Source organism: Lepisma saccharinum, chromosome 5, assembly GCF_977018435.1.
Source record: "Lepisma saccharinum chromosome 5, izLepSacc3.1, whole genome shotgun sequence".
In the NCBI taxonomy this organism is placed as follows: Eukaryota; Metazoa; Arthropoda; class Insecta; order Zygentoma; family Lepismatidae; genus Lepisma; species Lepisma saccharinum.
In genome coordinates, this window is record NC_139233.1 from 47,788,492 (window position 1) to 47,815,048 (window position 26,557).

Below are 26,557 nucleotides of genomic sequence, written 5' to 3' on the forward strand. Positions count from 1 at the left end.
GTTTTGGTAGTTATTGATAGGTTCACATTTAAATATTTCGGGGTTCGAGGGGGGCATGGCCCCCATGCCCCCCCTGGATACTGGCCTGACGTTAGTGACGTAGACAGTGGGAGAGAAATTTTGGAGAATCTTGTATTAAATTTATTATTTACATCCACCTTATGCTCAGATAGGTTTATTGACAATCGTGAACTTTTCGTTTAATAGATAATATTTGGTTTTAAACGACGGGAGAACATTGGTCTAATTTTCTTTCTTGCTCTTTTGTGAGAATATATACTTCTACAATAGTAATCGCGTTCGGAAACGGTGAAAAAGAATGACTTGGTTTTCAAAGGCAGACAACCTTGGTAGCGTAGCTTGCTCGCGTTCAAAGTGACTCACTCACGCTATTCAAGGCCGCTTCTTATCGCAAAACATTGTCCGTCGATGCACCCGCAAGTTACGAGTGACCAGAGTCGAATTTTAAAGAGAATATGAAGAATGATATATTTCATCAGAGGCGGCTAGGTGGGTACTAGCTCAACATGCAATAGTTAAAGTGATAATTTCTGACAACCAAGAAACCTTATTGAATAAGTATTGGGATAGTAATACGCGTACCCGCTCCTTTTTAACAATGTAAGCTCGAAGACAATCTGTATTCCATTTGGTTGTATTGGCAACTTGGTCAACCTGAGGTTATTATAAGAAACTATTTCCTAGATGTTCATGTAACCATTATAAAATTGCAAATAAAATATATTCACAAGCTTAGATATACTAACAACGAAAAAATAAATTCAGAGTTAATTTTCAAATGCATGTGTATAGAGTAATTCTAGAAGTACAGAGCTATATCAGTATTGAACTTCTTTTTGCAGGATAACGTTTACAATATTGATGCGACAGAATAATTAAGAACTGTTTCTCCAAGGGAAGCAAAGGGCGTAGTGTATTGGTTAGAGTTCTTGAAAGCATTGATTGTGGTCCCAGGTTCGATCCTCCTTAGGAGGTGTTCTTTTTTTAATTCTCCTTTTATTACAAACAAGAGCATGGTAACATTAATTGTAATAGCAGTGTATAATAGCTACATTGTTCTGCAAATGGAATTTATAAAAAAAATAAACAAATAAATGAATTGACACACGTTTATAGGGATATTTTCATGTATAAGATCGTGAATTATAATACTTTAACGATAATTGTGTACTGCTTCAAAGACATTGACAAATATTAATGAAATAACTATTTATATTTGTGGCAATTCAGGACATACTAATTTTACCCCTTTTCCCACTCGAGTTCAATGCAAGGATACCTCCGCAAATATCGAATGAAAAGTTCTCATCATGTGCAAATCTCCATTAAATGTTTTCTCCGAGTCGTACTACCTTCGTTTTCTTTGTTACAAACAAGTATTGTTTGCACATTACATGTAGGAGGAGAGTTGCATCTACATTTCACATTGGTCAGCTCCTTCTACTTACTTTCAAGAGCGAAAGCTTGTAGTGTAGTGTTTAAGGTTCAGGACTGTCAATCTGATGGTCGTAGGTTCAAACCCTTCCGGTGGCAGAAAATTTTCGTAAGTTTTAGACCTATCCCATTGTGTTCATTGTTCACCCCTTGTGAGACGGAATGATTCAGTTTGGAATTAACGATGGGGGGAGGGTAAATATTAAATTACAGAATCTCCATTTCAACGAACCGAGAATTGGACAAAAATTGGATAATTCTTATAAATATTAAAATTACATTCATGTTTTTAGTGGTATAACCGCAGGTAAAATCAAAGATCTTACAAGGAAGATTTTAACTAAGCCAAACGGCATTTCGCACCGATTTAATACATTCTCCAATACATTTCAAAATGTTATTGAATGTTTCATGTCGATAATTTGACCAATGCATCAATTCTTGACGCTGAGACGATATTTTCTGCAACTACCTCTTCTCTTCAGTCCCTTCTGTTCTTCTCTTCTCCTTCTTCTCTCCCCTCCTTCTGCTCTGCTTTTATTTCATATCGCCTTCCCTACTTTTCTCGCATCTTATCTCCATCCCACTCATCTCCACTCCTCGTATCTCCTTTCCTGTCTTAGATTTCCGACTCCACGCATTTTTCTCCTCTTCTTTTCGTTCTTCTCTTTTTCTCTCCTTTACTCTACTCTCCACTCTTCTCTCATCTCGTTTTCCTTCTCTTTTCTCTTCTTTGCTCCATTTTCCTCATCTCTCCTAGAATATTTTTCCATTCTCCTCACTACATCTCCTCTCCTCGTCTATCCTCTCTTTCTTCTCTCCTCTACTTTTCCTCTTCTCCTCTCGCTTTCTCTTTCTCCTGTCATTTGTCACCTCTCGTTTTCTCTCACCTCTTCTCCTTTCTGTAGACTCATCAGCGATGAAATGCTAGAAAACCTATTATTTTTCTTTCAGAAAGAATTTTGTCACTTGCGATATAATATTGATATTTTTAATACTTTTTATACACTAATACTTGTTTTTATTTCTTTCGCGTATTTTATAAATATTTATTGTGCATGTGGCAACCCTGAAATTGAGCCTAACTCTACACGCAACCCACCAACACCTTGTGTAAATTGGGTTGCCTAGTTTAAAATGTCGTTGTCCTAAAACTTTTGAGAGACACTGTACAAGGGATTCATTTAGTAAAGCTTGACATGTGAGGAAAACAGCACATGCCCATCAGACTACACGTATGTACTCTACAAACTGTATAAGGATGTATACCTTGTCAATTGTAACACGTAACCTGAGTCAAGATATCTCAATTTGGAAACAGTGCATGCAAGGAACTAAGAAAGCCCAAAACTATCAGTGTAACAACTTAAATTGAGAGATAACTTCACATTGTTAACCTGGGAAAGAGCCTTATCAAATAAACTTCTTTTTATACATCAAAACTTTTGTGCAATACGCAGTGGTTTTTCACGCTTATGACCACTCTGTCCCGGGAACCTATGGAGCAAGCGAATGAAAGTAAGTCTCTGCCCAAGAGGGGTTCGAACAATGAAGTTTTGCGAGGAAACGGTATTTCGTGGACGGGCAAAAGGGACTGCAGTTACCAGCTGTTTTCTCACTTTCTCCACTTCTTTTCCGTTATGCGCGGGATTGCTCCAGAGATTCCCGGGATAGAGTATAGGTGTTTGGTGTTGAATGGGAAATCTTGCCTGTATCATATTATCGAAATGTGAAGGATTTGAATTTAAAACCTGATCAAAAAGGGAACGGATGTAATGAGAAATTCATTGCAAAATATTTTGTAAAACAAATGTCAGTATTTTCGTATCATCAATTACAATGCATGCTTTCTTTCTTTCAAATAATAAAACAATTTAATAGAATTCCAATTACTTCTACATTCAGAAATCAAATTGGGTTGTACATAAATTGAATTTATCTTGAAAATGTTATTTATGGCAAATTTATAAATACAAAAAAGGGTTCAGTTCATCTATGCTTCATTCGCCATTTTCTGATCTGGAGAGCTGGCTAATATTATTTTTTCTTCCTCATCGTTGAGCTTGCTAAAGTCTTCTAACAAACATTTCGTAACGTTACCAAATATACAATACCATTGTATGGTTCGAGAATTATTAAGACTTTTATGTTGGAGTTATTCACATAAAGGATTATAGTGAGTTTTTCTACAAGACCACTATCTTTATTATTCAAAAATAGATGTATTGATATATTATAAAAGTTTACATTATTTGGAGCATTTCTGAAAAATCCTGAAGTTGACACGTGCCAACGTTCCGGAAATATATCAAACCAAAAATATCCAATATGGAGGACTCTTTTCAAGATGGCGATTGGTTACTCGACTGAGCATGTCTTAAGTTGTATAAGAATTGATTCTACCAAGTCTCATGCTTTTATCGAAAAGTCAATGATTCCGGACTTACCGCCAGACTGTGATAAAGACAAAGTTTTATGGTGCTGTCCTCCATTTGGACACATATTTTATGATGCATCTTTCATTAATATATATTAAAACTAATATCGTTTTAAAGCTCATACATTAGGTTACAACTTTTATTCGAAACAATTTTTTGTCATTTATTTTGTTCAAAAGTTACAAGGCAAAAACTTTAGAAAGTACTGTAAAAAATTCACATTTTGAAGATTATTTTATGGAAATGACCAGAGTCCTAATGGTATAAACCATCAACATTATCGAAAAATTAAACAGAATTATTTTTGTAGCCCATCCAATAAGGTTAAGACTAAAAAAAGATTTTCTGCCTACGATGATTGGTTACGGAGATATAGGTCAATAACTGAGAGTCTGCGAAATTGATGTGGCGGGGGGGGGGGGTGGAAGCGCAGCGAGCAGGGGAGGCGACTTTTGGGATTTTGCACTACTAGTAGTGTTCTAACAACTGACCAAAATTCAGCTTTTACGGAATTATTCCCGACATGAAACCTTTATTGACTGGGCTATTGGTACTCGTTTTATAGGTTTCCTATGTGACACGCAACAGTTGACCAGGCCTCCGAAGGGTCTTTTTTGATTGATTGGTGGAGATTTTGCTAAGTCTTTACTTAGATCAATGAGGATCTCGGGGGGGGGGGGGGCGATGGCTCCTTCTCCGCTCTGGGTCCGCACGTGTGAAGAGGGTGGCACTCAGTGAAGGTTCTCAGTACTTTTATTAATATGAAATGGAGTACGTGCTACAGAAAGCTGAGAAATGACAAGGTGCTCAGTTCTAGTCATAGCACCCAATGCCACTAGGGAGTTACGCCTCAGTCCATACTATTTCCTCCTTCACGAGGCGCAAGAAACCTAAGAGGAAATGACCAGAGTCCTAATGGTATAAACTTAATTTGAGGACCACGTCGTTGCCCTTTTGATTTCACGCTATTCTTTCCTCCGAAGGTTGGAGTAATCTGCTACTTGCGCCGTCGTGGGCAATGGTAATCAGAACTCTTGATGTGATGCTGAATGAACTTTTTTTACCCCCTAAGTTCTGATGACCGAATCCATTTCTGTTCTTGCAGCACCCGTGGCGGGTCGTCATGAAAAATATTTTCCTTCTGTCATTGCAATTTTTTTCTTCGGAAGTGTTTCGTACTCAGCATTACTCTACCATGCTACCTTCATTTGGTGCAAAGGTACATAAACCTTAATCTTAAAACTCAGCTAGCTTATCTACAGGGTAGGGTTCTTTGTAGACAACGAAACCAGACAGGATGCCTTCCAATGGAGACGTTTAAACGAATATATTATTTAAACACAGGATACATGGAGTAAGAATATTTACATGATAAGCTACATTCTTCTATAACTTTCTCGTTTACAATCAATTTTCGTCTCAATATTCTTTTTATTATTTATTTTCTCTATTTGGATATTCTTCTATTGGTGCTTCCTTCGTAATGGGCAGATCTGGATCGGGACTTCCTTCTCAATGGACGGTCTGGATCGGAACTTCCTTCTCAATATAGACGGTCTGGATCTGGACTTCCTTCTCAATATGGAGGATCTGGACTTCCCTCTTAATGGACGTTTTGGATCTGGACTTCCTTCTCAATATGGAGGATCTGGACTTCCCTCTTAATGGACGTTTTGGATCTGGACTTCCTTCTTGTCTTCTTTGTGAACTTCCCTCTGGATTTCAATATATTTAGGTTTTGACTATTTAACGAATTCCTTTATCCTTTTCCAACTTTTTCCTTTAAGCTTTGGGAATAATACTAGTATCCTCCCTTGGGGCTGCAATTGGAACGCGCCACCACTAACTAGGTACAACAGAGTGTATACTTGGTGCAAACGATTGACACGCGCATCCAAGAAGGTGCTACGGTTAAACCGCGCAACCAAAAAGTGCTGTGGGGCGTCGATCAGAACGCGCTCGCCACTGATGTAAACAAAATTTCCCGTATGGGAATGGTAAATCAATCAGACAGATGCAATATCTGTTCAAAGACACAAACTTGTATCAGTGCTTTGACTTCCTTAATTTTCATATTAACTTATATGTGATCACTGATTTGATTTATAAAATATATATATTAATTTACTTCTTTCATATTTATTCTTTGTCTTCTTATAATATATTTTATTGTTTTTTATCTTTCCAATTTGCTTTGTTCTTATTTATAAAATTATTCACATATATTATGCCAATTCTTAACCTTGCACGCCTGGTGCTGCCATCTCTATTCGTCTTTGGCAAACTATTCACTTTACTTGGTCCTATTGGGTACGTAACACAATATTCCCACCGTTGGCCATAAAAAAAATTGTCGTATGCAGATACAATTTTTTTTTCAAATTATACATGTACCAGTCTATTATTTCTTCTTGTCACTTTCTTTCTTCTCTTCTGTACAATTATATCTTCTAATGTTGTCTAAATTCTCTCTCCTTTCTACATCTGTTTTTATGTGCTTTAGAAGAACTGTATTTCTAAAAGTACTTATCACTTCATATGGGCCTTCATATATGAAAAATAGCTTTTTGATAGCTTTCTCTGAAGCTTTGCTCACCGGATGTGTTTTACAAAACACCAAATCTCCTTTCTTGATATCTATTTTCTTAACCTTCTTCTCGTCCTTTGTTTTTCTTCTATTTCTCTTTTTATACAGCTCTGATATTACTTTCTTTATTTCGCTCTTTTGCTCCATCATATCTGGCCACTCCAATTCTTCAAACACATATGGTTCCTCCGTGTATCCGAGAAATAATTCAGCAGGGCCTTCTGACAATGCGTTATTTAACAATTTAGTTATTTTATTAACAACAGTTGACCATCGTGTATGGTTATCGTGGCAGTATGTTCTTAACAGTCTGACTATTTCTCCATTGTATCGTTCTATGGGATTCGAGCTGGGGTTGTATCGCGTTACATTTATTACTTTGACTCCTTTGAATTGCATATAGTCCATGAAATACTCCGATACAAACTGTGTACCATTATCTGTCAACACCTTTCTAGGAATTCCATAGTGTTTAGTGAAACCGTCTTCGAAACATTTAACTATCTCTTTTGATGTTGCTTTTCTTATGTTGTAACACATTACAAATTTACTACTTATGTCCACGCATGTAAGGATGTATTGGAATCCTTTTGATCTCGGCAGTGGTCCAATTAAGTCTATGGATATTAAATCCAATGGCCTTCGAGCTATAACATGTAGTTCTTCTTTTTTTAATTTCCATTTAGATGGCTTAGTCTGTATGCATACAACGCAGTTTCTAACATGGTCCACAACATCCTTTTTCAGAGTCTTCCAAAAATAAAAACGACGTGCCATCCTCAGAGTTTTGTCTGTCCCAAAATGTCCTGACTCTTCATGTACTGTTGTTAAGATCTTATAGATCATTGTTTTGGGTACACATAACCTTACTTGGTGTGGATTTTCAATGTTCACTTTAAAATTCATGCCTTCTATAATTCTGTAATTCCCTTTGATTCTGGCTTTTCTCATCTTCCTTTCTCCAACAATGGTTTCTCCTTCCAATATTTTAAATATAGTACTAAGTTCTTCATCTTCTTTCACCTCTTTTATCCATTCTTCTCTTACTATACTTTTCATTTCTTCCTCCACAATCGCATTTATGGACAATTTGATTATCTCTTCTGGTTCTTGTTGGTGTCTTATTGGAGCTCTGCTTAATGCATCGGCAATTTGATTATCCCTGCCCTTTATATCAATCACTTCAAAGCTATATTCTTGTATTAACAGGGCCCATCTGGTAAGTCTAGGATTCCACTGCTTTGCCGAATTTAGCCAGACCAAGCTTTTGTGATCGCTGAATACCATAAATCTCCTTCCTTTGAGGTATGGTGAGAACTTTTGTATTCCAAATAGGATGGCTAGGCATTCGAGTTCACTTATAGTATAGGATTTCTCAAAAGTCTTAAGAGAACGGCTGGCATACTGGATGACTTGGTCTTCTCCATTCCCGTCCTTCTGGAATAGATACGCCCCTAGTCCTATATTAGATGCATCGGTTCCCAAGCAAAATGGTTTCTCGAAATTCGGTTGGCTTATGGCAGGCGATGATATGAGATCGATTTTCAGTACACCGAAAGCTTTATCTTCTTCTTCTCCCCAATTCCACTTGTTAGTTTTCTTTAATAGCTCATACAATGGTCTTGCCTTTTGTGCAAAATCTCTAATGAACTTGCTTCTCCAATTACACATTCCAAGAAATCTCTGTAATTGTTTCTTGGTAATTGGCTTAGGGAAAAGTCTTATCGCTTCATCCTTATCTGTACATAGCTTAATTTCTCCACCGGATATAAGATGGCCTAAAAACGTAACTTCCTTTCTGACAAAAGAGCATTTCTCCAGTTTGACAGCTAATCCGGCTTTTCCTAATTTGTTCAATACCCAATCTATTCTTCTTATATGTGAATCCCAGTCTTTACTGTGAATGCACATGTCATCTACATATATGGCTAACCAATGCTTAGTTTCTATCCCAAATATCTTGTTCAACGCAGTCATAAATGCCGAAACAGATGAATTTAAACCATATGGCAATCTTCTGAATTGAAACAATCTTGAGCCATATCTGAATGCTGTATACTTTCTTGACTTCTTCTCGATCTCAATTTGAAAGTATCCCAGTGTCAAATCAAAAGAAGTAAAGTATCTACTTCCTGCAAATGAGTGTAGCATCTCATCTATTCTATCCACCTGGTTTCTTGGAAGTAATACGTGTTTGTTTAGTTCTCTCAGATCTAAGACTGGTCTAACTCCTCCATTGGGTTTGTCAACTACATGCATCGGGCTTACATGTATGCTATTTGAATCTTCTATAATTTCCCATCTTAACCATTTCTGAAGTTCTTCTTCTACAGCTTTTCTTTTCGCAAAAGGTATCGGATACTGTTTAGATACTATAGGTCTTTCTGTATCTACTTCTATTTCGTAGGAATACCCTCTGGTGAGTCCTGGCTTTTGGCTAAACAAATTCCTATGCTCTAACAAAACTTCTTGTAATTGCTTCCTCTCTTCTTTGGAAATATCTTTGCACTCATCAACCTTATTCTTTATCTCTTCAACAGATGCAGTGTATTCATCATTTTCTTTATTCATTTCACTTTCAATTTCTTCGCATATATCATTTGGTACTGCCTTCATCTGTCCGTACATTAAATTGAGGTTGCCAATGCATTCTTTTCTCTCCATTTCGTTGTTTACAGTTTCCATAGGAACATCTAGTCTTTCTTCTTCCAATGACTCTAGATTCAATCTTCTATCTTTGATATAAATATGACCATCATATTTTTCCAAAAATGGTATTCCTAATATCATATCACTTCTTAGACCTTTTACTACGAGGAATCTGACAGGAAAATTTAACCCTTGAAGGTTCATCATTACGCCGACGGTTCCTTGTATTTCATATTCTTCTTTCCCTGCTGCCATGACCAATCTTATTTTATCCCTTTCTGATGCATCTAGACGAGCTTGTGGATATTTTCCTTTTATCCTTTTCCAACAATCATAACTCATTACTTCTACCACACTACCACAATCTATTAGGCACTTTACTTCTAATTCTATAATTTTTGCCTTTACATAAAAAGTTCTCCCTGGCTTCAGGTCATTGAAATTCGGCTCTTCTATTAAACATAATTCAAGACTTTCTCTTTCACTATGTACATTTCTATTTACAATGTCTCCCTGCTTTACATTTCTCTCTGTTTTTGCTCTCACACCTGGGAGATGCTGCAAGAGCATTACATGTTTGACCCTCTATTCTCTTCTGCATTCCTTGAATCTTCATCTGCTGTAATTCCCTCTTGGAATCTTCTTGCGTCATTACAATAATTTCTGGCTAATTCTATGGCTTCGTCTCTTTCTACATCCGGAAGTGCATTTCTTATTTCCATTTCTTTATTGGGCACACTTACTCGGTATTCTCTTTCGTTCTGTTCATATATGTTCCTCCATCGCTGATTTCCTCCTCTTCCGTATCTTCGGAAATTATTTCGGCCTCTCAAGTTTCTCCAATTTCCTCGATATCTATCATCGTTTCTCTCTCTTTCTTCCACAGAGTCTATGTTTCTTTCATATCTTCCATTGTTTCTTCCTACGTCTCTTCTTTCTGCACTTGGTCTCTGGTTTCTAACTTCTATTCTTCTTACATCAAATTCCTGTCTCCGGAACTTTGGTTTTGAGCGCCCTTCTTCTTCTGAATGTTGCCTCTTTCCATAGAATCTTCCTTCCTTATCGTTCCAGCAGAGGCGTGGCGTGCATGTAGCCGCTGTTACCGCAGGTAACACTAAAATATAAAGAATTGAAGAACCTGTCTTAAAATATTATTACGTACATAAACTGGTAATATTGTCTTAAAGTAAACATTGCAGACAGACATTTTTTCTGACACCGGCAAAGCGAAGAGGAGGACTGATCCGGTACGCTCCACAGGCAACATGAGGGTAGGGCCCTGGGCCCACCACAGGAAGACTTGGCGTAGCGGTAAAGACTGTTATGGCGGGAGGAGGAGGCGGGCTGTTTAGCCGGCGCAGTTGCCGGTGATCCTTACAGGAAACATACCAGTGTTGCCATATTCAATTGACAGAAAAGAGCTAAGTCGCCTAATCGGGTCTATCTTACTCTGAAGGTGTCCAGTCACACTGGGGAACGATGGCGCAGTGTTAGTAGCGTCGCCGCCTTATAATCAAGGGATACCGGGTTCGATACCCGGTGGAGGCACAAGTGGTTCGGATCCAACTTTAAACTGTCCCGATTAGCATTACTGTTCATGAAGTGGACTTAAATCGCCAAATCAAAATTTTAAAAAATCAAATCACACTGGGGCAAAAGCAAACTACCAAGTGATATTTTGTATTTACACTAAATATCAGCGATTATGAAAGTCCTCTTTGTCCTTCTTCGACATCATGGGCGAGAAGGGGAGGAGAGGGATGGGTATAGTCAAGGGGTCCGCTGTCCTTCTAAAAATGTCAACCTAAAATTCTATATTTCACACATATAATATTATTTCGGTTACAGGAATTTGTGATTGTTTATAATACAGATTGACATTGACATACGTTGTCGCAGGAATGCAATAATTTCGGATTGAAGCAATGTTTTTGAGGTGGTAGAACTGTTTTTGGGTGAAAACAATACTTACAAGCATAATTTCCAGATTGTTATCTTAGCACGCTCTGAAGTGTCAGGTGTCGCAGGTTCGAATCCTCAGCAAGAAATGGTTATTTCAATGTTCGTTGTTATTATTTTACTTACATAATTATAAAAATTAATAATTACATACACAAAGAAATAATAATTTTATTTCAATAATTCACCACGCATCGTCATCGTCACGATTATCCTATAAAGCGAAAGCCTTAAAGGTAGCAAAGGACGTAAAATATACGAAATAGTAGTGGTGTCAGAAATGAGATTTCAGTGGATTTAGCGAAACATGGGAGTGGGAGTAGTTAGGAAACAGATGAAGACTACATCTACTCTACATACGTCTTATTTGAAACGAAAGTGTTTCGCGATTTGGGCAAATCTGGTTTCAAAAGAACTAAGATGGCAACATTAGTAGAACTGGACTTCTTGCAGGTTCCGAAGGAAATATTGGGGAAGGGCCGATGCTGAGAGGGGAGGGGGCAAGGAGGGTGCTTCGCGTGTTACAAAAGTAAACAACGGTTTGTGGGAGGGACTGTGCAGTGGGAGTTTTGTGACTGGTGTCTTTCGTCTTTATGTTGTTTTCGGGCATTGTCAATTAATTTATGAAGCTTGCCCCGAGTTCCGAGGTGGCGGGTTCATCCTATCTGGACAGTGTGTGTAATCGTGCGATAGAAGATATTTTGAAGCAATCTTTCGGTTCGTTATTTTGCAGAAAGCATCGAAATTGTGGCGAAAGGGAGGCCAAAGCCTATTTTGAACGATTTAAAAATCAAGTCGTCTGCTGGATATGACCGACATTTCAATGTTTCGAGGTATAACGACTATCCGTGGTTATGTGGATGTGTGCAGTTGTCGAAACTCTTTTGTTGGCCATGTACTCTATTTTCGGGTGAAAAAAAAGTGTCGAATTCAGATGTGGATAACATGGACCATGACCATGACGCACCCAAAAATTCAAATTCAAATGAAAAACTTCTCTTTATGACAGCATCATGGAAGTTTTTTGATTTGATTTGATTGATTTTGCTTCGCTTGTGCCACTTTTGGCTAACTTGCGAAGATGGGGATGAGTGATGATATGATGAAATTGATAAATAGACATCACAAACGTCCATGCTCAAGCCAGGATTCGAACCCGGGACCCCAGCATCATATAACTATTTTCAAAGAAGAGTCGTCGGATTGATCTGCTCTATAAGTAGGCTTCGATGTTTCTGTAAGTATCAAATTACGTATTATTATGTCAACAACCAATGTTTGCGATTTCACTTCAGTCCTTATGTCAACATTTTTTTTTCCTGATTAATAAATTTACCAAAATCTAGTTTTGAATTGCAGACGTACCAGATTAATATTATATGAACTACTTGGAAGACATTGGAGGGGTCTCCCTTAAATGTCCTACTGATAACCGGTAACACTTTTAAAAATCCCACGCCACGCCACTGCGTTCCAGGAATTCTGAGTTTTTGTTAGCACATCTTCGGTTCTTAGATATTCAATCAAATCATCAACTGCTTTTATCTTAACCGCTGCTATAGCTCTCTGTATTCTTAATGGCAATGTTTGGACAACTTGTTTAACCAGCTCCTCTTCACTGCATCCTTCCTTTAGGTTTTTGAAGCTTCTAAGAGTCTCCCATGTATGTTCTTCCAGGCTGTCGACTTTTGACCAAACTACATATCTTCTTTTTAATGCTTCTAGCTGCCTTTCCTTTAAGTCTTCACTGCAGTAGTAATTCAGGAATTTTCGGCTGAACTCCTTAAAATTTCTAAATTTGTGCTCATTTAGTTGATACCATCCTGCTGCCGACTGTTCAAAACATGTCTCTATGACGTTCAAAATCATTCCTTCGGGGATCCTCATAAGTCTGACATTTGTTGTTAGTTCCCTTAAAAACTTTCTGGGACATTTATCAGATATATTCCCCTTGTCCTATAGTTCTTGTCTCTCGGGAATTCATTTTCCAATATGTCTAAGAGCCTTTCATTATTACTTACATCTTCGCTATTCTTCCATTTCCTTTTCTTGTGACCTCCCGCTATTCTATATCTCTTATGCTTCTCTTCTTCCTCCGTCGTCGATTCATCGCTTGAACTCTTTCTTAACCTTCGTTTCTTCACTTTCTCGAAACCTAGGATTTATGGTTCCTTCTTTGATGAATAGCTTTCCTAACTTTCTTTTCAGTTCTTCTACTTTCTTTTCTGTCTTCTCTATCTTTGACACTGCCCCATTTAATTTTCTGTCTAATTCCTTTCCTTTCTTATCTGCTGCATTAATTTTATTTTGATTTTCCGCAATGTCCTTCTCCATACTACTAGTTTTTTCATGAACGTCTTGCAGTTCCCGCGTACTTACTTCTCTCAGTTTTAAAACTTCCTTTTCCATTCTATTGCGTGTTTCCCATCTTCTATCTTCCTTTAGGACCTTTGCTTCTTCTATCTTGCTTTCATTTGCATCTACTCTAGAAGATACTGCTTCTATTTGCGATTTATTTTCAACAATTTTTCTTTCCATACTGTTGGTTATGTGTATATTCTCCTCTCTAAGTTTTGAAACTTCTTCCTCGATCGTCCTATTTATATCCACGCTTTTGTTTTCAATTAGCAGTGTTGTTTCTTCTATCTTCTTTTCCAATGATCTTCTATTTTCTTCACATGTCTCGGTTATTTTCTCGTACATTTTCTTGCTTTCATTTCTTACTGCTTCTAATTTTCTACTATTTTCATCGAGCCTTTCTTTCACTTCCTTGTTATTTTCTTCTAACTTTTCTTCTACCTTTCTATTACTTTCTTCTAACTTTTCTTCTACTGTTCTATTACTCTCATCAATCTTCTCCTTCAATTCTCTGTTATTTTAATTTATCTGCATTGACAGCTTTTGGAACATTTCCATCAAGTTTATTTCTTCTGTCTTCTTCTGCTTTTCTTTTAGCTTTTCCTTCTTGCATTCCTTACATGTATTAGTGGGGTTAAAACGGCGTTAAGTGTAAACATTTACCTGTGTTCTATCAACATATCTGAAATTAAACTGTGAAAAAACGTGGTGATCACTGTGTCGTTTTGACATCATTTCACGTGCGCCTCTCAACAATTAGTTTCCAATAATATGTACACGCATGAGCAAAAGTGGACAAGAGTTCAGCTCAACCCCGACCCAGTTTTACTGCAACTGTGCATAGAAAATCATTTCCATTGCCATCCACTTTGAAGCATATATTTTCACTTGATATGAATAAAATCGGCATATTTGAAGTTACCATGCCTAGGAACTCAAAACTTTCACATTTTATAACAATAATAACCATTACATTAAGCAGTTATACTATACTGTTTGATAGTACATTCTCATGTTTCATTCCTCGGAGAGATTAAGATTTAATTTAAAATAATGAAAAACTGTTATGGCTTGTGCTGTTTATGTGTGGCTTGCTTTCCCTGTTACCACATATCTGTGATAGAAAGGAGACGCATAAAACTGTCAGGATTAAAGGTGGCTAAATGTTTAAAGAAGCAAGGCCAGATTTCAACAAATAGGTTTATATTGATTGATTGATCTGATTTATTTTATTTAGATTTTCTGCCACTTTTGGCTAAAAATGGTGTACATATATTGTCGTAACAAATGGTTGTTTAAAAAAGGAGTGTCAAAGGGATCATTTGAAGTAATGTTTATGTAAGGTGTTATGACGTTTGATTCACGCACACATATTTCAATTTTGTATAAATGATTAGAGATCTCTAGAAGAGCGAAAGCCAACCACGCTATTCACTTGAATTCTCTAGAAGGAATTCTAAACTGACTGACGTGATTTTTAATAATTTGGTTATTATCGCGGTTTTTCGAAAGAGAAATTTTCGAAATAGCCTGCTGAGACAGTCCAAAGCAGTAACGGCGCCAGAAAGAAAATGAATAGGGAGGCAGAGGGGAGATAATGTTTTCTGGGGGAAAGACAGTCGTATTTAATATGTCAGTAAATATCATATGCATTCTTGGGCTAAAGGAACATTTGTTTATCGAGTTTTTCTTGCTTGTTGGGGACGAGTTGACTGAGGAAAGTCGACCACCCCCTGCCCCCTTCTGGCGCCGTGACTGGTCCAAAGGTTCGGTGGTACTGTAAACGAAGGAATGAAATGTACAATTTCAATAAACTGAAATACAAACTAATGTAAAAGGTAAAACAAAAAGAAGTAAAACTTTTACAAAATCTGATTTTATTATGTATAAAGATATTACAAAGTTGTGACTAGAAAAATAAAAACCTGCGTTATGTAATAAATCCTTTTTGAGCAAATATTTACAATCAGAATAAATTTATAGCCATACAGATTTCACACCATCCTGATTACTCTTTTCAAGAGCAGACATCATACAACTAAAAAAAAAATACAGATTTTTATGCACTAGAAAAAGTCAACTATAAAGAAATTCACCTTTTTTACAAATGGATAAAAATATACAAAAATAGCTTTTAATGTAATATGCGTAAAAACATTATCACGTGTAGGTTCCTATTTTATATAAAAAAATATTGTACCAGTTGCACCATATAGCTTGAATAGAACCTATACTATCTTAGATTGTCAATTGGATGATCGACAAATTATACCTCGAGCTACAACTCTTACGTTATAACAAAGGTTTACAGTTAAAAATCTTAATACGTATCTTCGTAGAAAATAGTTATCGAATGTTTTTGTACTCTCAAATCCCGTGCTGTGAGCTAGTATTTTTGTCTTGATCATATTGTCGTTCTGAGTGAGCTTATGGCTTGGAAGACATCTTTTCGTATGAGATATGTGTAAAGTAAAGTATAAAGATTGTTATAATCTTTGGAAATTGAAGTTGGCTTGTTTCGTTTCATAAGTTACAATTATTCATAATCTTTCATATCATGTATCATTAAATCGAATGAGTTTTACAACGAAATTTAGTGAAGTGAAATTTGCAAAATTGTTGAAAAATACATATCGAAGTAGTTCTAGACACCAATGAAAGTTAATAGCATTTTAAATCTGAATTGAGCAGAAAGTAAAAATCGCTCAAAAATTTTGCTCTTATATTCATGGGAAAGATAACAAAATTGCAAGAATGTGAAATCAAGGTACATATATTTATAGAAATAGTATCTGTAAAATTGTAAGCAATGTAGGGAAACGAGATATAGAAGAAAGACACAAAGTGATTATTGAAAACAATGAATACGGCTAAATGTAGGTGTGAAAGGTATCAAAAGGCAAGACAAGGAATTTTCAGACTTGGAAGTTAACTACAGTACTTAGTATATACTATCAGATATACTTTTCAAATTAAAGAGATAGACCAAGAATGCACTTTTTCTTGTACAAAATATAAAAATAATCAAAACAAAAGTAGCAGTAGTAATAAATGTATCAACTTCTTTATATGTTACTGTCTCATGTTGTAGTTTTCCACTTCTTACATAAGCGTGCTACTACCGCTTGCCGCACTTAAACCCAACAAGAGCTATTGCAAGAACTACAAAAATTTGCAACAACTCAAATAAAATGTATTTAATAATGAATGTAACAACTTACAATCTAAGTTACAGCTATTTACAGCGTATTGCACCTTCTGGCTAGTTGTTCAAGTTATTTTGTTCATCAATGTACAAATGTTCAGATTTTATTTAACAATGAGATACGTTATGTGCGTGGAAGCTAGATCAATCTTATTGCTTCCAACAACTGACAATAGCTTCTTTAAGTCATTGTTTGTACTGGTTCGGTTGCCTTTTTGAGTCCCTATTCCGCGAATTGTGGAATCCTACTTTTTCATTATTCTCTGCACATTTCACCAACCATTGGTACTTCAACAAGAGCGAATCGGTTCAATTCGGTCCATCCACTATCACAAATGCTTTTGTAAAGTCGTACCACCTTTTGAGATTGTCTTCTGCTCAAAGGGACTCAGGCAGTCTCGTGTCAAAGTTACGTTCAAGAATTAACTTTAATATACGCAAAAAAACGGACGGAAGACTGTTTTTCAAGGCACTTAGGTACCTTGATCTGGAATTCCTGAGAGAGTCTGTCACTGGGCACTAGTATAGATCTGCTCACTGGTCTGAATGAGTTAGACCTGGAACTTGAATGGGTCGAGTCACTTGAGAACACCACTCTAAAAGTCCTCTGTAAGGAGCTTCCCCCTATTGGCTTACGTCCGTCTTTTCCTCATCATCTCTCTCTGTCGATTCACTTCCGGAGTCTGTTGATTTGGGGGATGAGGAATCGCTCTTGATGAGAGGCAGGCCCTGACTGCTCTGGTAACAAGAAGTGCAGAACCCGTGAAGTATCTGGTTGGAAGAAGCCAAAAACACCTTTCCACAACGGACACATTCCTCTTGCGGGTCCCCTGGAAGAAGAAATGAACACTGATCAGTTTTGTATGTTCCACGAATACAAGACTTGTTTTGCATACTTCACTCTAACAACAATAACAGGTTTTGGACAATTGAGGCAGTATTGTTTCGTACTCCTGTATTCTATCGTCAAGAAGCCATTTACGAATGTTCTTACATACAGACGAAACAAAGAAGGTTATTTTTTCGTCACTCAGGGACGTGTGGTGAGACTGTCAGTGCCTAGGAGGAAGTCATCACGTGGTACTGAAGTTGGCAAAGGTCTGCTGGCAATATTGCTTGAGAATTTGTAAGAAAAGAGCAGTCCCAAGTAGAAGAGTCCAAGTCCCCATGTCTCAGTTCTCATGAAGACTAGAGTAGACCAGTAGTGGTCCAAAAGGGATTATAAAGACATTATAACAATGACGAGTCGTCTTGCAACTTAAATTAAAAATTTGGAAATCGAAGTTTTCGAGAACAAGTAGACTAAACGCACGGCCATGAAATTAGGCGGGTGGCAGAAGTCCGCGCTGTTGCTACGTCAACCCCGTGTGTTCGGAGGTTTAAGAGAATGAAAGATCTCATTGTAGAGTTGGTCTTTGAAATCCATGTGGTACAAACTCACAGTATTTGCTCGAAAGTTCAGGGATGACGCAAAAGTGCCCCGGAGAGAGGTCGGTCTGACTCTCGAACTAGGAAACGCAACCCGGTTGACGTTGCTACACAGTGCGCGGGAACAAGCTACTTTTGTCCCGGTCACGCTTTGCTTTTCCCATATGTGGCAACAGCGCAATTCTACCCAGCCGCCTATTTTCATGGCCTTGCGTTTAAATCAAAATATCGGACATGTCAAGAGGATAGCGGTTTTTCCCGATGGCCTACTGGAAACGTAGTAATCAACGGATTCCGAGTTCGATACCCGGTGGAGGCACATTGCACGGTGGTTCAGGTGGTTTAAACTGTATGTCCAGTCCTGATTATCATATTTGTGCATAAAGTGAACTTAAAACAACAATTCAAACAAAGAAACCAAGAGGATAGCAATATAATTAATTTACAGTTAGTCTATGTATGTGTTGTTTAGTGTGCCATAACTTACCTTGTCATTTGGTTTTTATGAGTTTCTCTAAACTTTTTTTTTGAAAAATGTATCGAGTTTCTAGACGAAACGGGGACTTAACTGATATTGGAGTTAAGATTTCAAGACAAGACTATGAATGTGCCGACCTCCATGGTCAGCGTAACTCACTACGAAGCAAGAGGTCCTGGGGACAAGACAGACATGTTTAACTTGAGACGGAGAACTATAGCGTTTTCTTTCATCTTTTCGATACCATTGCAGTAGGTTTTTTACCTCAATTTGCTTCGGAGGAAATTTCTTCAATTTCCAGAAAAGTGCTCCGAAAGCGCAGTCGCTGTCTATAGTGCAGCCCCTTAAGCGTTGCTCACATCATTGCAGTCGTCTATCCCCCCGTTAACGACCAGCTTGTAAAGAAGATAACCGCAGACCACATTAGTTTCTATAGTTCAAGACATTCCCCTCTCAGCGCCCTCAATGAATCTTGGAAACCAATAATTTTCCCGCTTCGAGCACTTTCGTGTAAATCCTTTTTCCCAACTGGAGTACTCCTTGCGACTATCATTGGGGCGAAGCTGATCAAGTGATATTTAAGTCGTCGTGAATTTTCCTGGCACCGTAGACATTATTTCCCTTTCCGATAGACATTGCTTTCCACTGCAATTACATGTTAGTCCAAAGGGAGGAAAGTCTACCACAAAACCCGACGGCACTTTCGCCTTGTCCTCCTGAAGTTGATGGCCCTTGGTACCCAATCCACTTGTCTCTGTTCTTAGCCAGCGGGTGCATCCTGCACCCGCAGCAGGTTCACAGAAACACCATTTCAATCCGTTTGGAATTACCCACAATTAATGGGTTGAAGTGATACCGATTATATGACTGACCAGATAGAGTGTTTGAAACACTTTTTTGTTCTCTGTTTCGAAGGACAAACGGGTGTAAAGAATTTCGTTGCATGCGAAGTTTTCATCATCGATAAATATCGTGGCAGGCATTTGTAAGCAATGGTTATAAATAATGAAATAATGTATATCCCGCGCGTAATGTGACATATTCAAATTTTATCAGCTTGACTAGCTTGTTGTGGACCCTCCAAGCTAAAGGCGACCGAAGTGTGGTGCTGATCACTTCCACAAATTGATGATTGATATGTGGTCCTACCTTCACATCCTCCCCATATACCACAATAGCATGTTTAATGTGTAAGGGGTATCTGTGTAAATAATTAAAAAGTACATTTCCAAAATTAATTTCCAAAGAGAAAGTATGGTATTTTCTAGTTAATGAAGGATCATTGGTTCCTTCATGCCAACTTAAGATGCGACGCGGCGCCAACAACTCCATATTAGATTCAGACCAGGTAGCGTTAGACCTTTGTATAACGTTAAGGGGTGATACACTTTCTTTGAACGTCAATGTATGTGTACTGAACCATACATTACCATCTAACATACTCACCTTCATGTGTTTTCATGTGAGCTCGAAGATTACATGCCAGAGCGAATCTCTTGTGACACAGCTCGCAGGCGTGGGGCTTGTCCCCTGCGAACAAATAATAAAGAAAATTAATTAATGCCTCACAGATGTTGAGTAACAGCAAATACACAATGCAATATGCGACATTACATGAAGCCTGTGTTTTATTTATAATACGTTCGTGCATCTGAAATATTCCTGGTCATGAAAAACCTTCAACAACGACTGGGGGGTTCGTCGTGCTGACTACACGTCACCCCGTAACTGGTCGGATGATATCCCACCTCTGGTGGGAGTGAGGTCGGCAATCGGTAGGTAGGTCTTGGCCCTCGCGGGCTGTTGGACCAGGGGTTATCTGTAATGTACTCTGTTCAAGGCAAATACGTATATATAGGCTTATATTCAGTGTGGTATTTGTTAAGTTTACAATAAGTTTGAGTTTTTGTTTTAAGTCCACTTTATGCACAGATAGGTATTTGTTAACTTTACAATAAGTTTGAGTTTTTGTTTTAAGTCCACTTTATGCACAGATAGGCTAATCGGAACTGGACGTATAGTTTAAGGGGAAGAGGGACAATTTCCCCTAGGTCTTTCCCGCTGGGGCAGCTGCCGATCACTGTTGCCAACTTCGCTATTTTGGAGCCAGATCTGGCTCTTTGGTACACTCGTTTGGCTGTGAACTGTGGCACCCGCCTTCTGCCCCACTATGATGCCAGCACTGGCTCCGGCCCATAAAGACCAACTTTTGCCATGAGTGTACATTTTGCACGTGACGTGATATTCATATATAGGCTGCGTCACCCACCCCCTCTTACCTCCCTATCTACTTTTATATATTGCGGCGTGCATAAGGGGAAGATGACAATATTGTTATCCGGGAATCCTTTATTTTCGATTTCATATGAGCATCATTGGATTATTGAGATGGGTGATGCCGCCAAATCTAGGCGGTGAAAACTAAGAATAAATTGCCATCGATTTAAAGCAAACGGTAATAGCAGCGCCCCCACCCCTGTAGTGTTGCCCACGAGACGAGACTTTGGCCTGTCTCGTCTCGTGGAAATGCTGTGAAATGCTGTCTCGTCTCGAAAATATTCGTTTGTCAAAGGGACACATGATCAGTCTCGTCTCGTCTCGAATTTTTAAAAGCCTGTCCCGTCTCGTCCCGTGGGCAACACTACACCCCTCTGACACCTAAAATTACCCTAGGAGGCACTTTATGCAGCCTTTGTTAATCTAACTCCTTGAAAGTCATCTTTAGCTCAATTAATGGTAAAATGTAGCACTTTTATGCACATCAGGTTTGGCAACACTGCCAGGATGGCCATAGGAGACAAGGAGAAATCCATTAGGTTTATGGGACCATTATTTTATTCGTTCTCTCGGGAATATCAAACATCCAGTGACGTAGAAAAGTACATGGACGGAAGAGAACACGTTGAATTATATCATAGTAGATTAGCCGTAACTTGAAGTTGAAGTTTATTTCCCATAAGGAATACATGGGATTCTGTAAATACTTATTAATCATATTTTTCAAACATCGTGTCTAGCATACTAATCAACTTGAAAAACAGTTTCCACTTGCAACATGGAGAGAAATTCATACTCTCTTGCATACTAAACCCTTTTTTTTAAATAGCAGTGTCTAATCCGAAGATATTGAAATAAATGCATAACTGTGCGGAATTGCCCCTCTTCGCCTTAAAGTGGGGTCCGAACCACTTGTGCCTCCATCAGATATCGAACCCGTCCCCCCCTTGATTACAAAGCGAAGACATTGCCATTACACCACCGTGGAGGCCCAGTTTCCAGTGGGAGAAATTCCAGTAATTATTCTTAATTCATTGGGATATATAGAGTTCGCTGCAAGTATCAAAACTTAGCGATCTGAAGGGGATGCATGGAGCAGAGAGGGGATTTCATCCCTACCTTTTTTATTTCCAAAGACATAAAATCGGTGCCACTGTTGGCGACCCTCACCGAGCACCCGTGGCAGCCAGGATTCGAAAACTGTTTGCGGTAAGGGCAGATCTCTTTGTCGTAACGACACGAAGACCAACAATTAACCTTTTGGTTTTGGGGAATTAGGCAGTCTTCTTAAGCAATATTTTCGATCCTTTTGCGGTTTCCTGCAACGAAACCACAGTTTAATGAAGAACACGGCATTGCCAAGCAATTTCGGCCGTGCGTGTGTCTCGGATCATCATCCCATCCCCCCTCCGCGCAGCCTCAAATATGTTCCCTTTTTTGCGGCGACGGAAGTCACGTACCCAGCGGTCTCGTCATCTTTATCGCGGGGATCGCTTAATACCCGACCTCCCTTCCAACCATCAATTGGGACGGCTCCCGTTCGCTCATCCACCTCGCCTATCGCTCAACATCTTCGGATGGCTCTTGTGCTCCGCGGGAAGGCAAAGGAAGTGGATGACGCGCAGAAAATGGATCAAGGAGATACAAAGACGTTTTTAAAATGCTTTGAAGCCGCGGCGGAGGCATCCATGCAAAGATATAGCATTATTTCCAAACGATAAAAATGCGGCACCTGCCGGCTTTACTTGCATTACTCTTGGAAGTTACTCAAAAGAATATCACATTGCAGTTACCCATACTTCGTCATACAATAAGGATTTTAACTCTTTACGCAATTTGGAAGATTGTTTCAAAAGTACTTTATGCTCAGGTAAGATAATTTATTCCCTTTTGGCCGAATGGCCCATAGACCAACGTCTCACCTAAGCAAAATTTTCGGCAAAAAGGGAATTCCCGTTTCATCGAATATTTTGAAGCGAGGGAATTTTTGTCTCAGTTGGGAAATTTCAGGAACTCGCGTGAAAGATAATTTCAGCCAAGTCATAAACTGATTGTACATTTTTATTGGCTGATGAAAGTGAGTGTTAAGTAGGTTTAGAATATTGAAAACTATTGGTTGACTCGCCTCTCTTTCCAATCTTCACCAATCGTTTCATAAGTTTCACACAAATTCACTGTATCAAATGCTTTCTCCTGATCTACAAATACCATAAATATTTACTTCCTTTCTCTAGGAACATTTCGCCATCTGACTTTTTAAATAAGATTTCTGTTTATTTACAAATATCGAACAAGTACACTTTGGCCTCGAACACTTGAAATTTCTAAATTCATCCACCATCGGGAGAACATTGGGTAGCGTACCCGGTCGTGGAAACCTACAACGACGACTGGTGGTTCGTCGTGCTGACCACACGTCACTCCGTAACTGGTTGGATGATCACCCACCTCTGCTGAGGCATGTGAGAGTGATGCCGGCAGTCAGTAGATAGGCCTTGGCCCTCAAGCAATGATGTTGTGCCACGGGTTATGTTAGTATTAGTAGCGCAAGTGCCGAGAAAGTAAAGCTTTACGAAGCAGCTTGTTGCCCACGTCATGTTACTCCCAACTCTGACGCACAGAGTACCTTTTTTGCCACCCCCGTCAATATCCACTATCACAATTTGTATTTTAAATGTGCAGAGAGAAATATACAGGGTAACCGGGTAGATAGAAATAGAAAGGACCGTCCCTGAAACTACTGTATTTATTGCCTTAAAATTTATACCATTGGAACGATGAAATCTACGCTTAAAATCTCGAACTCTACACATTATTTCTCTCTCATGTAATTGTTTTCCGCATTCCTGGAATGAAAACCGGCATTTCCAAGAAATTTCGGGGACTTCTAGTCTAGAAAATAACTATAATTTGCAAAATTTCGACCATTCAAAAATTTTCCAACTATTCGGGATCCCTCCCTGCAAGAACAACTAACTACTACAGGAATGAATAAAGACGATATATGCGAAAAAAAAATATCCCTGAGTATCACAGATCTAAAGACCTGTAGTTCATCTGACATACTCAACTGTTTCCATCTTCTTCATTACCGACATCCAAAGCTTTAATTACGAATGACATTTCTATTGTTTTTTTCATATCTCCATCGGAAGCATCATCTGGTGGATGCACGACAGGAGATTCCGAAGCCAAAAAAGGGGCCATTTTGAAGGTTCCCCTTGCTGTAATGGGCCCCTTAACCTTGCACGAAGAAGCCGTATTGTTCGGCACATGACGGCTCCTCCACTTATCGGCGATTTTCATCGGCCAATCATCAGCGGCATCTCTTTGGAAGGAGATTCCTTGCGAGTTGCTTGCTTCTTTCGCGGATTGGAATGTTATTAGCCGAAGACAGAAGCTTTTTGGCTTTTTTCTTGTTGCTGCTGTAATTGGTTCTGTCTTAACGAACCTCTCAAGAATGGCTATTTTTTTTAGTGGAAACTCGATGACTAAGAACTGGGGAATCCGTCCATATATGCGTGTGTGCAATCATTGTCAAATTTGTCCACTCAATGTTATTCTAAAGGTTCAATTAGACAAGCACACAAAGTGTTTTTAGGTTGGCCCTACTTCATTGCATTGCTCACCGATGCCAAGATATGTTCTTCTCTCTTTTTCCTTTCTCCCTCTCTCTCTCTTTCTTCCTGTTCCACTGTTTCTTTATTACGTTCTCTTGCTTGCTGTTTCCCTCTGTTTCTATATCTTTATATTCTTCTTTCTCACTTTCTCCCTACATCTCTTTCTGTCTGCATTATCTTTCTTTCTTCACACATATGTTTTCTTTCTTTCCATCACTTACTCTCAGTTTCTTCCAAAATATCTTTCCTTCTCCCTCTGAGACTATTTCATTGTGGGCCACAGCCCACCCTCACTCACTCGGTGGCGACGCCGAATGAGGATTAATAAACAGTACAATCCGTAGGAAACCCTTAACACGACTTTCCAATGATGCAGGGTATACGCATCCTCAAATTACAATAGTATCTTGAGGCAATTTGAACTTCCCAAGACTAGATTTATTATTAACTTCAAGTTCAAAGAGTAAACAAATATATCTGTTTGCATCTACCTTCCTCTATGCCTCTTGACATTATAATGCGCAACACTGTCTCTACGCTTCCTTTACTTTTGATCCGCAGTAAATTAGTAGCTGCAGCCTTTGTCTTGACAAAAGAAGAACTGTTCGGCTGCAAGGCTTGTCCTTGCCTCATCACTCTTTGCGAAAGAGTCGCGGTTTTTAAGCAAACTGTCTTACGGAGGGAATCTTTAATACGATCTGATTATTCGCAAACGCGAGTGCAATGTCCTGGATCGTAAGCATTTGCTAAGAATTGCCGATAAGGCAAAGTTGCTTCTTTTTAAGCACGGTAAGGGTAAAATGAGCGGAAAACATTGCTGTAAATGCAAGCGGCATGTACACGAAATAGGAATAGATCGGAACATGATTGATTGATTGATTTGGTTTATTTTACTTCGCTTTTCTGACACTTTTGGCTAATCGCGAAAATGAGGATGAGTGATGATACGATGAAATTGATGAAGTGTGTCCACGTCCCCCTCTGGAAGTTTTTACTGTCGACCTAAAATTGTATATTTCACACATATAATTTCATTTCACTTACAGTAATTTATGTCAATTTGTAAGGACATTACAGGAAAATAACTTCACATTAACTGTTTTTTGAGGGGGAACGCTATTGTGGCGAAAAATATGACTGTTTGCCTCCTGGAAAAATATCTCGCTTGTCCCTTCCTGCATAAAATCCTGCGGACGTCCATGTTTACAAGTAAGCATGTAAGGAAAAGTATAACAATTTAAAATAAACAGTATCCCATGAGTATCCAATGAGCTTTACTGTAAGGTAACAATAAGAAACCTTGTTCCACACAAAGAACATCAAAGCATATTCTTACAAAAACACACACTTTGCACAAATATTGTTTGAAGTAAAAATTCGAGCAAAGAAAAATGTCGTATTTTAAACAGGATTTTCGAAATTGTTTAACCGTAAAATATAAGCATCGTAAAAAGGTTCCCTTTCTAGGCGCGTTCCGAAAGCAAATGAATGGGTTCTCTTTCCAAAATTTGCCCGATATAAAATTACTAGCAGTACTAGTCTTAGTGGTAGTCCGTTTACGTTTTCTTTCTGGGTGTTAACAGTTCACCCTTATGTATAAATCCCCCACTTACACACAGGGTTAACAGCATGTACACGCGTCGAAGTCTCCTGCGGTTATTTTCCGACGGTTGCAGTTGGAAACACTTGCACATTTGTTGAGCCACTCTGGAGAATATTATTTGGGTTCCCTCATCACGTTCAGGAGGGCTGCCATATATCCACGGCGTAAAACGCAATGTGCCAATCGCGTTATTTATTGCCAGAAGTTCAATTAAAGCAGCGTTTCGGAAGGAACGGTGTAAGGGGTGGGGCATAATGAATCTGGACGTCAACAACTGCCGCGCTACCGAGCGACTATGGCTACTAGGTGCTCAATTAGTCTTTTTTCTTTCAAAAGAAGGGGCGGGGGGAGGAATGGTAATGTGCCAAAGGAAAACCTTGACTTTGTCACGGTCAGGAGGAAGTTACCGAGTTCTTAATTGGGTTTTCAGTGCGGGGATATTGCAAAGCAATGCAGGTGTCGACTTTTCCTTCAGCTTTTTTGTCTTATGAATCTGTACA

The 26,557-nt window shown here is 38.6% G+C and overlaps 1 protein-coding gene across 2 annotated transcripts in view; it reads right to left on the minus strand.

Moving 5' to 3' along the window:
• Positions 1-15,306: 15,306 nt before the first annotated feature.
• The window catches only part of LOC145987800 (uncharacterized), a 171,312-nt gene continuing 160,061 nt past the window's right edge, over positions 15,307-26,557 (minus strand). The window contains exons 7-8 of one of the 2 annotated variants that reach the window (XM_083122505.1): positions 20,004-20,087; positions 15,307-17,481 (exon numbers count right to left, since the gene is read on the minus strand). In XM_083122505.1, the coding sequence (XP_082978631.1) occupies positions 17,276-17,481; positions 20,004-20,087 (290 nt within the window). In that variant the 3' untranslated portion in view covers positions 15,307-17,275. The remainder of the gene's footprint in view (positions 17,482-20,003; positions 20,088-26,557) is intronic. The other variant, XM_083122506.1, reaches the window with a different exon arrangement.